This window comes from Gadus macrocephalus, chromosome 5 (assembly GCF_031168955.1).
Source record: "Gadus macrocephalus chromosome 5, ASM3116895v1".
NCBI lineage: Eukaryota > Metazoa > Chordata > Actinopteri > Gadiformes > Gadidae > Gadus > Gadus macrocephalus.
The window spans coordinates 12,575,980-12,590,226 of NC_082386.1; the positions used below are offsets into that span (position 1 = coordinate 12,575,980).

The 14,247-nt window shown below is 44.1% G+C and overlaps 1 protein-coding gene across 1 annotated transcript; it reads left to right on the forward strand.

Moving 5' to 3' along the window:
• Nucleotides 1–2,191: 2,191 nt before the first annotated feature.
• six6a (SIX homeobox 6a) lies at nucleotides 2,192–7,525 on the forward strand. Its single transcript, XM_060052423.1, has 2 exons — nucleotides 2,192–5,795; nucleotides 6,711–7,525. Exons 1-2 carry the CDS (start codon nucleotides 5,224–5,226, stop codon nucleotides 6,874–6,876), a joined length of 738 nt encoding a protein of 245 aa, XP_059908406.1. The 5' UTR covers nucleotides 2,192–5,223; the 3' UTR covers nucleotides 6,877–7,525.
• Nucleotides 7,526–14,247: the final 6,722 nt, after the last annotated feature.

The window sequence follows — 14,247 nt, forward strand, 5'->3', positions numbered from 1 at the left end:
GCTGTCGGTCAAAGGCTTTCTATTCTTCTCGTAAACTTGGTGTTCACAGGCTGGCCTGTTGCAGGAGGCTGTCTATTACATGGAGAGAACAGATTACACATAAAGACACGGAACCTGGCGGCTGACGAGATTTATCTATCGAGCGTGTGATTAATTCTCCCAGCCAGACCGACGCTTTCGGCTTATTCTATAGCGAAGCAGCGCTCTATAGTATTTAAGTATTGTTGGATTCGGCAGTACTGAGGAGACATTTGATATTCATTCAAGGCTGAGGCCAGTGTGGCTTTAAGGCTCGTCACAAAAGGAGATATTTATGTTCCCAAACAATAAACAATCGCTGCTGTGAGATTTTTACCATCATCCGCAAAGAAAGTGTGTAACTTTGGAGGGGGACACACTTAGCATTGAATGTCAATGGAGTTTAGAAACAGGGCAAAGTGCTAAAGGAGCTGGGCAAAGAGCTCTTCAATCCTGTGTGTTTTGTGTCTGAAAGTGGACTCTGCTTTTGTTCCTTCTTTTATTCCGTAATGCCGGTCTTATGGCAATATGTGAAGGCAGGAAAACATGTTTTATGTAATCATCTGTTATTCTTGCATTGCATCCATATTCAACTCATTGTCCGACCAATTCCATGTAGAAACAGCCAACCATTCTCTCTTTCTCAATAGCTTCTTCATTCTTACTCTTTTCTCTTTGTCTCTTGCCCCACCCAACAGTGTAGTGTGAGCGAGCACAAACACACACACACACGCACACAAACACACACGCACACACACACACAGAGAATGCACAAATGTGCACAGTTAATATAGAAGAGTGCACATCATGTTCTCTCCTAGTTTTATTTAGAGCCTTTATCTGAACTTAAATTGACTGCATTCATAGGGGGAATGGATGTAATTATTACATGCACTCTATAACATGCTCCGTAAATGTGCTTTCAAAATAAGACCAGGTGCGATTCAGGATATTCCTAATGACTCTTTCCTGGGGAACTCACTCCATGTATTGTTTGTTTGTAATCTCTCACTTACTGCCGCAGTCTGCAGCCAGGAAATGAGAGAGAGCGAGAGTGAAAGAGAGAGAGATGAAGAGGGAGAAAGACAGGGATGGAGTGAGCGAGAGAGGGAGAGAGAGTCAGATCCAGAGAGAGATACAGAGAGAGAGAGAAGAATATTGAATAGCATTTTCCACTTCGCCCGAGGAAAAAAACGAAACAAAACGCTGAAATTGAAATATGTATTCAGTGTCGAGGGAGCTGTAATTGGTTTTGTGGTTTTAAGGTCAGACGCCATGTTTACCCATGATGCTAACAGAGCAACGCTTTAGAGCTGTGTGTGTGTGTGTGGGTGGGTGGGTGGGTGGGTGTGTGTTTGGATGTGTGTGTGCGTGTGTGTGCCCCTGTGAAGTATAAAGCATAGGGATCGACTATGTGGAGCTCTCCTCTTGGTGGATGCGTGCCCCTATGCTGATTGCTGTGCGGCGTGTGTGGCACTACACTTTGTATCAGACTGAGCTGCACTGGATTACACAGACTGGAGGCCAATGGGTCACTGGATAAGAAGTCTTCTCTGTTACCACAAATCCACAGATTAAAGGCAGAGCTGAGAGCCGGGGCTGCCCCCCAAGGGCCCGCGGGTCTAAAACAGCCTTTGAAAGGTCTCTGCTACGGCTTAGCCCTACGCTAGTGTGGGCGCCGCGCACGGATATAGTCTCTAAATTCCCACTGCATGTCGGTGGAATTAAAGACATCCGGGTCACCCAGAGGTTATGCCAAGTGTCATGATGTTACCCGGGGCTGTGAGGTCAATCATGCATGAGCACAATCTCTAACACGCCGAGCACGTAAACAGAACAATAATCGTTTGGCTTCATAGGAAATACTTTTCCTATTTGCAATTTTTCCCACTCTATAGTACAGAATTATGTGAAGTGGTAGGCCTAAGCAGCATGTGTTTCTGCGTCACCGCAACCAGCGTGGTGGTGCTGTTCAGGTGCTTTAGACTCGATCGCTTCACAGGGAGGTCACAGGTAATACAACACACATCCTTTTATGTTTTAGTCGGAGTGAATTCGGCCGTGGCTGAATGACGGCGCATTCACTTCGTTTGTGCTCGAAGGGCTAGGGTGGGGGTGGGGTGGTGGGTAGCGGTCATCGCGGTGGTGCGGGAGGCAGGGTGTAGGGACTAGGGAGGTAACGGCGGGGAGGACGTGTTGGGTAGCGCGGCTCTCTGCTGGCGTCGCGCCGCGGCTGGATGTCGGTGACAGCCCTTGTGTCGTCTCGTCTGCTCCAGCGATCGCGGGGAATCTGGGTCATTTCCAGCCGGCTCGCATGTGACCGTTCCCCATACTCGTCTTGCCTCGTCCTGCCCAGGGCAGAATGCAGCCGGCTACATGCTAATGATGACGCCAAAGTGTTCCTCCATCTCTTCCAGAGAGATGGAGCGATGGAGGGAGAGGAGAAAAGAGCAGCGTTAACGCACAGCCGTGTGTTGTCTTCTTAGTCCATTAATTTTACAGTAGCCTTCAGCTCACTCCTCCATGTCCCCGTTGGCTCGGTAGCCTGCTAGCTATGAAGTTCAACTTTTCATTTCACCCTTTGCTAGTTTGTGTTATGCTGCTTCCTTAACTGCGTAATGCCTTTTAAATTATAGGAAGATTTTGAACATTAAAGAATTACTAGCAGTTCTCTAAATTAACAAACCGACATCATTTTTTAGGTAGGCCTAGTTCTAGTTTTAAGGAAAAAACGAATAACCATAATAATCCTCCTTATAATAATATTTATATTAACAACAATAAAATAATAATATCATGATGCAATTGTTATCGGATTAATATTTATAAGAATCATAATTGTAATTCCAATAAAAATAGTCAATAATTTAAGCCACATTTGAAGTCTCTTTAATTAGTTCTAGAGGCATTAAGTTGTTCTCCCTGCTGTTGAAGTCCGAGAGACCAGTGTAAGTGATGCCTTGCTCGGGGCTTCCAGCGGTGGGTTTCCTTCTCTCATCGTTACAATCCGTGATGGGTCGTGAGATTTTACAGTATCGTGTTCATAGAACCTCAGAAAAATATAAAAATTACAAACACAATTTAAAAGCATTTCATGAGCTCACATGGCCAGGTTCACGGTTCCAGAAATAAACCGTGAGCCAGGCCACGGTTCATTTCTGGGCCTAAAGCGGATAACGTACACAATGTGGGCCTGCACGACTGCTTAAGAGCATGACTGTGGAGACAGGCGGACAAAGGGAGGGAGATGGTTGAATGAGGGCCACTGTGTGCGGGTCAGCTTTGTGCGGTGGTTTTGGTGACAGCATTGCCTGCGATGCGCTGGCACAGTGCGGCTGAGGGAGTGATACCCTCATACCCTCATCACTCGATCTTGATATGGACGTTTATGTCATGGAAAAACACTGCAACGAAAATCACACCTCTTATCACTTTGTCATAAATTGTGTTATATGTTGTCGGGCAGGTCGCTGTGGTTGCGTATTTCATCAACAATAATTGTTATTTACAAACTTTTGTTTATGGTATCGAACCCGTGTTATTTATGAATGGGCTAAATGTAGTATGCCTGCAAGATAAATTATTGACGGCCATTTTAATATTAAAAACAATCACCTTGTGTGTCTTTTTGAACATGAGGCTCCTCTTGGTTTCTGATGCGTCTTATCCTTTATTTATGATTACTCGGTGTGCAGTGCTAAACCCATAATAATATGGATTTATGAATACCGAGCCTAGTAAGAACTTAAATCGCCTTAATCCGTCTGCTGCTTCAGTGCTCAGACCACCTGCTCACTCGACACATTCAACAACTCTTATTTTTTGGAAACATTTATAATAAAATATAATTTGCCCATATTGGAGATAATACTATTTTCTCACAAATATCATGAAATGAACATCTTGCGCAGAAGGCAGGCCTCTCTCAGCCGAAAGAGGAGGCTATAATTCATGCAATAGAATAGAAGCTGAAGGCACTCGGTTGAACACACACCAGTGTGTGTGTGTGTGTGTGTGTGTGTGTGTGTGTGTGTGTGTGTGTGTGTGTGTGTGAGTGTGAGAGAGAGAGAAAGAGGGAGAGAGAGAGATGCTGTGAAAATAATATCAGGCTTTTCCGTCAGAATGAACTTTCCACTGTATCCAGCCATGAAATAATGTGAAGCGACACTTCAAACCATCTGCGCCATCTATCCCCCTCTTCTTCTCTAAACCCGCCAGTGCACAAAACGGAGAGTGTATGATCCTAACCCGCCCAGCTAGGCAGTGGAATCTGAATTCGATCCACAATTATATAGCCTAATATTTCACGGAAACATTTAGGCTCTCCGCCCTCTTTGGTGTGGACCGCTGGTGCGAAAGACCGTGCCGCTCCTTGGGCAGGCTGCGGGGTTCAGGTTGGGGGGTTCAGCCTCCCAGTCCCGCGGTCCCCTCGTTACCCCTCGTGGATCAGTTAAAATAAGAGTCTACGGTCCTGGTATTTGTGTTTCTTACGGTTCTTCTGTTTACTACGCTGTGGGCCAATCCACGTTGCGCACGGATCTCACACAATTATTATCTCTCCCTATCCAAAAACAATAATACAAATACAATAATCTTATTCTAAAAATTCTAAACCGAAACGTGCTTCTAGGATGTAATGTATCCTGGATTTTGCCGGGTCTATTTTAGGAGCGTCCATGTTGTCCGGCCCTTCAGGAGAGCGGGGAGCTGTGTTTCTGTAACACCGCACACAAAGGAGAGGTGTTGGGACACACGGAAGCCAATTAAATGTTTGAAGACATAAAGCAAAGGTCAAAATGTTTAGGCTGCGGTTTAAAAGTGCAGTCGAACACTGGGAGGCGCCGAGATATCTTGGCGCTCCTTCCGCGTGATTGGTAGGCTCAACTTGACAGTGATTGACGGGCATCCATGGCAACCGCGCAGCCAATCTGCCAAGTCCAATAGAAAATCAGCAGCGAGGGCGACTGTCTTTTTCCCCTTCAAAAAACATCTCGGCTCGAGTCGTGATGCTCTTGTACTCTCGACCCTCGCCCACCGAGTTGAGCAGGAGGAGGATGCAGCAGTGAGCCGGAGCGACTCGCTCCTCACCGAATGTAACAGAGCATCCGATCCGTTCGGACCGGAGGTTCGACCCGAGGAGGCGCGCGAGGACGGAGGAGTGCGACGCACGAGCGACGGGAGGAGGAAGGGACACGCTCAGCCTCCATGTTTCAGCTGCCCATCTTAAACTTTAGCCCCCAGCAGGTCGCGGGGGTCTGCGAGACCCTCGAGGAGAGCGGGGACATCGAGCGCCTCGGCCGCTTCCTGTGGTCCCTGCCGGTCGCCCCAGCCGCCTGCGAGGTCCTCAACAAGAACGAGGCGGTGCTGAGGGCGCGCGCCATCGTGGCCTACCACAGCGGTAACTTCCGGGAGCTCTACCACATCCTGGAGAACCACAAGTTCACCAAAGACTCGCACAGCAAGCTGCAGGCCCTGTGGCTGGAGGCGCACTACCAGGAGGCGGAGAAGCTGCGGGGCCGCCCGCTGGGGCCCGTGGACAAGTACCGCGTGCGGAAGAAGTTCCCGTTGCCCCGCACAATCTGGGACGGCGAGCAGAAGACCCACTGCTTCAAGGAGAGGACCCGACACTTGTTACGGGAATGGTACCTGCAGGACCCCTACCCCAACCCCAGTAAAAAGAGGGAGCTTGCCCAGGCCACCGGACTTACCCCCACACAAGTGGGGAACTGGTTCAAGAACCGGAGACAAAGAGACCGAGCGGCGGCCGCCAAGAACCGGTAAGCGCCTTTATGTTGTGGTGTTTGGTGGTTTATCACCAGGTTATCCTCCGCCTGTGTTTTACATCCTATGATAACCGTCCGACACCGATAACCGTCACCGGTCGAGCCTCGAATAACGATGAATAACCACCCATTTCTGGTTTGAACTTGATTAGAGGCGTTCTGAATTCCCCGTGGTCTTGAATAAATAGAGCCAGTGTAACTGTAGTATGATGTATGCTAAACATGATTTACCAAACCGTGATTCAATGGTTCTTTTAAAACAGATATGTGTCACCAGATCAGGGGAACAGTGTGTTTTTGTTCCTGTTGGATAGAAAACGACGCACGGAACAGACCGACTAATGTTAGATGGAGACCGTTTATTACCGTTTATTATAATACCGTCACTATTCCCCAAATAATTGTAAGAATTATAAAGAAGAATTATTAGCCTATAAATTATTATTATTAGCTACTTTAATATCTACACATATTATGAGCTTAGACTACTTAATAACGGTGTGTTGTGCAGGCTATAAAATCTGTCACTAGTCGGATATCTTTTTTAATGGTTATTGAAACACTTACTAAAGGTGGTGTTTATCTCGGACAGTTTAAAGACAGGAGATCAGATTATGCGTCGAGTCCGAAATCTGCGGTTAATCCTAACGAACCGGTAAACGGGGCGCGAGTCGCCCCTGGTCCGGTCCACGTCCCAGGGTTCCGTAGGGGAGTTCAGACCAGACTTGGGGGTCAAGGGGGGTGTCATAAATATTTTCCTGTTAAGCCCTTTGAGACTGTAATGGTGAACAAGGATACAAATAATATAGAATTTAATTTAATTGATTTGAATTGACTCAGAGACCGGACCATATAGGTGGATTGTGGCCTTTGACCCGGTGTGTTAATGACCGTGGTTATTGTGTCCAGGCTCCAGCAGCAGGTCCTCTCCGGGGGGTCGGTGCGGTCGCTGGCGGATGACGACGGGACGACGGACCGCCTCGGGAACTCGTCGAGCCCCGAGGCCAGCCTGTCCAGCAAGGCCGCCGCCTCGGCCATCTCCATCACGTCCAGCGACAGCGAATGTGACATCTGACGGCCTCGCGCGAGGCCGTCCGCAAGTCAGGAGGACAGTTAACGCGCAATAAATAAAGGAGAGGAAGAGAGATCAGGAGAGAGAGGAAGAGAGACAATCTAAAACAGACTTAGTGCCTGCGTGGAAAACAAACACTACGACTGTCGTTCGATGGCGACAGAAACCCGAGGGACGGAAGTCCCGTCTTAAGCCGCCTTCCGGTATTGTTTCGCTTTGACCACATGCGGAGAAATCTAAAAACGATGCATGGAGAATATCCCTGATAACATCCCGGATAACATCCCGGATCACATCCCTCTGAAGGGGGCGGGGGGGGGGGGGGGGGGGAACCGAGGCCTCCAGACGAGAGTGAATTGAAAAAAGGAATCTGAAGAAGACATTTGAACGCCTAACCTGCTATTTTCTGTGGGTATTTCATGTTGAAAGACTGTGATATTTTTAATTTACTTTAAAAGTTTTATAAATAATGTTTATTTACCTATTTAAACGATTGGCTTTGTCTCTTAGGTTTTCATATTGATTTGCTTGGTGTTTTTAATATTTACGTGTGCACAGGTTAACTGGTCAGCATGTGCGCTTTAGTGGAAATGTGATTCAGTAAAAAAAGAAAAGTAAAGATAACTTAATAAAATATTTGTTGACAAAATAACGCAAGTTTAGTCCTTTATTCTTCAAGGTGATAACGCAAATGTAGGACAATTAATTAATTCGGCCTCATTATGGATTCACGATATTGTAAATTGAACGAATAGGCCTACGTCTCCATGGTGACGGGGATGGAGACGTGTTGTGTTGATGATGCTGCGGCCGTGCGGCTCGTCTCGCGCCGACCGTGCCCTAATGCGGGCTGACGGCACGCGAGGGGTCACGGAGAGGCCGCACAGCCGCAGAAGAGGCCAGTGATACTCAGATGAACCACCATATATCAACATATTATGCTATAATACTGCTGGGTTCTATCTTTAAGGCATATTAGATAATAATATAATATTTAGGCCAACCGCAAACGGACTGTTAACGCTATTAGAAGGAAATTCCAGTTTTAAGATCCAGACAGGCACACTATTTGAAATAAGCACAATAAAAAACGAAATAATAAATAGCCGAGATAATTATAGTAAGTGGATAAATATCTTATGATATTGTTTTAAAAAAATCCAAAGAAACAAACAAAGAAATACTATGAAATGGTTAATACACGGCTTATATCCTCCACGGTAAAATTAGGCATTACTAAGAAAAAAAGTATCCCTGAAATTAGCTTAGAATTAAAATAGAATTTGTTATTTATGATGTCATTAAGCACAGAGGAAACTGGAGTAAAAACACCCCGTTCTAAAACCCTATAGCCCTAATCCTAGCCTGTATCTCTTCTATCGGGTGAAGTTGTATTTCTAAAGTGTCTTTGACTCTCATCAGCAGGCCAAAGGACCGGGCTGTGAGGAGGGGGAGAATGGGGCTCTTTTCTATTTCTTTCTAATCATGGGGACAAAATGGCGGAATATTTCCGTTTCTTTTGTGCAAGTGCAGGGAACGCATGAAAAAGTCTTTCTCGCAGTCAATAAGGTTGTCAAACTGGTCAGCAGTAATCAGTGCTAATGATGGGGTCTAGGGTCCCCGCCCGAACAAAAGAGGGGGGGGGGGGGGGGGTTGTGGAGAGGCGACCACGGACCCCCCTCCAGAGAAACTAGTAGTCTGGGGGACACCAACATGAACTTTGTTAACGCGTGTGTCTGTCGGTTAGATTCGTTCAGAATCTATAGATTCGTTCAGAATCTAACCGTTGTTAAATAAGTTAACATTTGAAGAGCCATAAGGAGCCATTCTTGTATTTTTCTGTTTTTTGGAGTCGTTTCCATAATCGTTAAAAGTAGCTACAACTATAATTCCAGTAGGCCTATTTAAAAGCCTTCCATATTTCGTTACTTTGGAATGGCATATTATCAGGTTTATTAGCATATTTAATGAGATTAACATGGAACACTAATGCGAGCAGAACTCCTGACCTTGTTGTGATACATGTATTTCTTTGTCTCTGTCTATGTCTGTATGCCTTTATCTGTCTCTCTATGTCTGTGTCTATGTCTATGTCTCTATGTTTCTCTGTGTCTGTCTATCTGTATGTCTGTTTTTCTGTCTATATCTGTATATCTATGTGTTTATGTCTCTCTGTGTCTCTGTCTCTGTATCTTTATCCGTCTCAATGTCTCTATATCTATGTGTCTATGTCTCTATGTGCCTTTTTGTCTGTGTCTATCTGTATGTCTCTGTGTCTCTCTATCTCTGTCTGTGTCTATATCTGCTTCAATGTCTGTGTCTATGCCTCTGTGTCTCTATATACCCCTATATATATGTCTTGGCTATATGATGTTCAGATGTTCAATCTCAGATAATATAATAATAATCTGCACTTTTCAACCAAAGTGTCAATTTGGAGAGACTCGTCGCCAACATAAATATAGATTTGGAATTTCCGCGAGATCGCAATATAACGCTGTTATAATAATAATAATAATTATTATTATTATTATAATAATAAAAACAATATAATAATAAAATAATAATTATAATTATTGTTATCATTATAATTGTAATTTATTATTATTCCTATAAGTCTAATTAGTGTAAGAAGTAGCCTAGTAGTAGGCCATATTGTCTTCATGAAGTTGGATACATTTGCGTTATAATAACTCCTCAATGTAGATACGCTTGAAAAATATTCAAGCTTATTGAGTTTGATATCAGCAGTGTGTGTGTGTGTGTGTGTGTGTGTGTGTGTGTGTGTGTGTGTGTGTGTGTGTGTGTGTGTGTGTGTAATGACGGCTGGCCTTTTGGTTCGTTTTTAAATGTATTTATTTAAATCCTTTAACCAACGACTGTTGAAATGACCGCATGGCTTGTACAGCAAAATACAATTGTAGACATTTAATTTGTGATTTTCCATGATTGTTTTCCTCTGCAGCATATCCAGCCTGCAGGCCTCTAATCAGCCTGTTTCTTTGTGTTGACTGGTTGTGACCGCGTTGAGCGACAGGCTGCTGAACGCTGACCCCTTGCGGTCACCTGGGCTCACTTCATCTGGACAACCAGGCTGTTGTATCAAGCAAAACAATTCAATGTCTTTAGTACGATACACCCTCAGGACCCGCGCTGGAATAATATTGTATAAATATTATACTCTGAATGAATACAGCAGATCAGCTGTAACTCATTGGGTGAGGAACAGAAGTGAGAGGCTTCAGCACCATGGACAGAGAACGGGCTCTCAGCCGAGTTTTACGCTGCAAGCCGTTGCAACCTTTCACATTTAAACGTTTTTAATATAATAATAATAATGATTATAATAATCAATAGTTTTATTTAATTTGATGCCATTTTCGCAATGTATTTAGTTCAATTCCAGTCTATTATATTGTTAATAGGCCCTACCCAGTTTCAAATGCTGATATAGCCTATTTATTCTGCTTTCAATGCAGGATGTAAAATGAACATTAAAAAAAAACATGCAGTTTATCATCATTATTTTCAGATCGACGCGTGTTGTTTAGTATGTGTTGGTATTTGAAGGATATATGTGTAACTATCGGCTACTTACATGTTGGACATCAACTTTTAACTAGGCCTGTACGATATTTTGGAGGTTAATTACCCCCAGACACCCAACCGTCTAACATCGTCATCATACAACTCCATTAAACCCCATCGTGTTGGAAAGAGTCGTTCATTAACTGAGCGGAACTTCTGCGAACTTAGAAATACACCCTTCATTTTCACCTGCAGCTGTTTGTAGACCTGTGTCCGGACGTTTCTACATGGCCAGCCGGTTCTTATTTAAAACATGAATCCGACATTAATAATGGCCAATACGTTTCATGGTTGCATGACATTGTCGCTATGGGTTTTATTCAACACTATTATTTATGTCTAAATATAAATTTATAAAATATTATTATTATTATTATAATTTATCTTTATATGTTTTCGTAAATATGCCCAAACTTCGCATAGGCCTATGTTTTAGCGGCCTGCCAGGAAGAAGAATGTAAACCTAACATGCTGGCACACAATGTGTTGTTGTTGATATTATTGTTGTTGTTGTTGTTGTTGTTGTTGTGGTTGTTGCACTATGTCTATGTTAGGGACTCGGCCTGGACTACTAACGTGAGGACCCCCCGAGGTGACGAGGCTATGAGCCCTATGTTTTTTCGAGGTACAGTCCAGACACGCTCCCACATTGAAACCCGTTCACCTCAGAGTAAAGTTCATAACGCTGCACCAAACTTCTGCAGACTTAGACCAACATCCTACAATCTGACGAGCGTTGAAGTGCGCGAGAATTTCATTTCGAGCCTCAAGTCGGCTGCTAATCCTTTGAAGAGCCGCATTGTGCAAAGCGAGGGTCGATACCCTGGCTCACCTCGTCCTTTCACCGGCGCGCCATCACGAGAATGCCGAGATTTCGCAATTACGTGGCTCCCGCGAGCGCGGCAAAGTCAATCAATACTCGCAGATCATCATCGATATACTTTCTTCACGCAATAAGGTTTAATTTAACAGTCAATTCCCCGTCCCCTCGTCCAACAATTATCCTCCGCGAGAGGAGACGTGAGCGCGGGCCGCCAGGTGAGCTACAAGGAGCAGCATTGTGGCGGGAAAACTTTGCACATAACACGGAGACTGCAGCCTCCAGTGGGGTGTTCCACAAAGCCGGTTTTATCACATAACCGGGTAAATTAACCCAGGATTTGCTGTAACCCTAGGTTTTCCGTTCCAAAAGGATCACGGTATGTTAGTTGCTATAGCAACATATGCTCTGAATCAAACCTGGTCGGACCAGGTTTTGCGCAGGTTAAGTTTGAAACATAACCCGGTTTTGGGTATTTCAACCGGCGTTCACCGCAGATTTCATGTGTTCACAATGGCATGCCCTTTTGATGAGAGAACTGCTGATATCAAAGCGCAAATTATACGTGCAATCCACCGGGAGCGATTGATAAGACCACGGCTCGACATCTTGGCATATTGGATGACTTTTTGCTGGAGTGGAGAGATATAGATTCTCGCGCAAATCTTTAATATATTTAAATAGCCTTGCATAGCCAACACTACCAATCGAGGACCTGGCCTCAGTTCACTCCAGACTATTTGCGTAGCCCTCCGTTTTTTTCAAATGGTAGTTTTACCTAGGCTATAGGCCTAATGGAGATGCTGAGCACATCACAGTCGTTTCAGATGACCCATCCAAGATTTGTATCGGCCTCCTATCATACAAAGAGCAATATTGTCTGAGTACTATGCCGAGAGGCATTTACAACATAAAGTATAAAATAGTCCTAACGGACTTGCATCCACTGGAGAATGTTCGATCGTAGCCGGCGGCTTCATTACAAGCACTGATCCATCTTGATCTGTGAAGTTGATGAATTGTCACTTTTAGGTTTTCTACCCAGTTACCAAAAAAAAGAAACATTTGGAATAGTATGCGCTGTGGCAAGCACACGGTTTGCATGTGTTACTTCGAAGGCAAAAAAAATCTAAAATACAAGAAAACTCAAAAACCTACATTCAACCAGTGTGGGGTATGGCCCATGACTCTCTGAGGTGGTATTTAGGTACCTCCAGGTAGGCTACCCCCTCCATGCCAGGGCGCCCGGGCCTGAATTTATGTTTATTAACAGCTCCTCCACCGGGGTCAAGACAATTTGAGGGCCAGATCCAGTCTGCCGACTGTCGGCCTTTTCACGATTGGCTTAAAAAAATGGCTTATTTAAATTTATACCAATACGATGGTGGGAAAAGCTTACCAGTTTGTATGTTTTTTATACTTCATTTTTATACTTGATCCTCTGACCGCTTGGAAGCAATCGGAGTACATATTGTTTTAGAAGAAAGGGGTTATGTGGTAGGATCTTTAAGAATGCTTAACTGGGATATTTATATATTCATGGCTCAAATATTAAGGATCATGCTTTTGACGTGTAACTAACGCATTTACGCGGTCAGCGATCCGCTGCCAGGCTTTGGTTCTCCGGGTTCCAGAGGTTTTAGCGTTCCCTTTTCTTGTGATAATGTCCTTCTCCTCGTCATAGCTCTCCAGGAGAACCTGGAGTTCCATTTCATTGAAATAAGCGGCCCGTTTCGCCATATCGATCAGGGTTTCCATGATCCATACATCACGTCTTTTTAAGTTTGGCGTGGACGCGCACAACCCTGTGTTAACCAACCCCGAGTTGATTGAACTAATGCATAACCGCTGCTGTGGAACCGAAAACTCTGGGTTGGTCGGCACAGGGTCAATCAACCTAGAGTTCAGCGTTAACTCAGTGTTTGTTAAACCTCCGTTCGTGGAACACCCCTCAGGTCGCCGCTCGCACGCTGGGAGAACTTTATTGACAGGACAGACAATGCACACCATGCTGCCTCCCAAATAAGGTACGAGATAAGAATCGACTTTGCGCTGTTTAGCCTGATTGCGTTTTAAATCATGATTGTTTATCGAGTGATTCACTTCTGATCCTCCATCATACAGTTTAGCAGAGTAAGAACGAGTTTGGCTGTATGGCTGAATAGGACTAGGCCTATATTAGGCCTATAAAAAAGAAGATTGAAGAAAAAAAAAACACAGAACTGCTATGTAAGTATAACTAGCAACAACCGTAAGAACATATCAAACATTCATGATTTGCCAATGAATAGACAAATATTAATTTATAATGGCTAAATATATTCCCTTATGATTTTGTGTAAGGAAATCTCTCAATTCTAGCCACTAGATGGAGACAGAGGCTCAGGGAGTATATGAAGGAGGCGTGCAGCTTGACACGTGAACGCTGATTCCATCTTTGTAAACTTTATATTATTATATCTTCACTCATTGTGACATCTTTAAAGAGATATTTTTTTGTAAACCTATATTCTCAGTGTCGTATGATGGATCAGCTGATTAATATAAAGGCCTATTTTAATTTTACGTAGGTCTATGTAAGCTGGCATATGTGTCAGGCTATTTGAATTGCAAAAAAATACTTTCTTTATGGAATTCATTTTCGCAAATATGTATTTTAGTAGACGGTTGATTGATATTTCTTGTCAAATTCTCTTTTATGACAATATGCAAAAATTATCATTATTATTAGTATTGCTACATGCGATCTGTTTGCGACCTACATTTCGGTATGGATTTAGGAATCACGGCATGCATAAAACATGAACGTGAATTTTAGAGAATTTTAGAGCTGGGAACCGACAATGACATGTAATACTCTCTTGCCACCGCAAGATGGGGCACTAGTTCCATGCTGTCAACAAAATAGCAACCCGAGACTTGTCCCGCAAATACATGGTGGCTATTGTCTTTTCCTGATATAAATG

Bases quoted from the DNA above. Each gene is read 5' to 3' on its own strand.
- six6a (XM_060052423.1), top strand. From the start codon at position 5,224: ATGTTTCAGCTGCCCATCTTAAACTTTAGCCCCCAGCAGGTCGCGGGG. The intron at 5,796-6,710 runs GTAAGCGCCTTT...TATTGTGTCCAG, and splicing joins GCGGCGGCCGCCAAGAACCG to GCTCCAGCAGCAGGTCCTCT.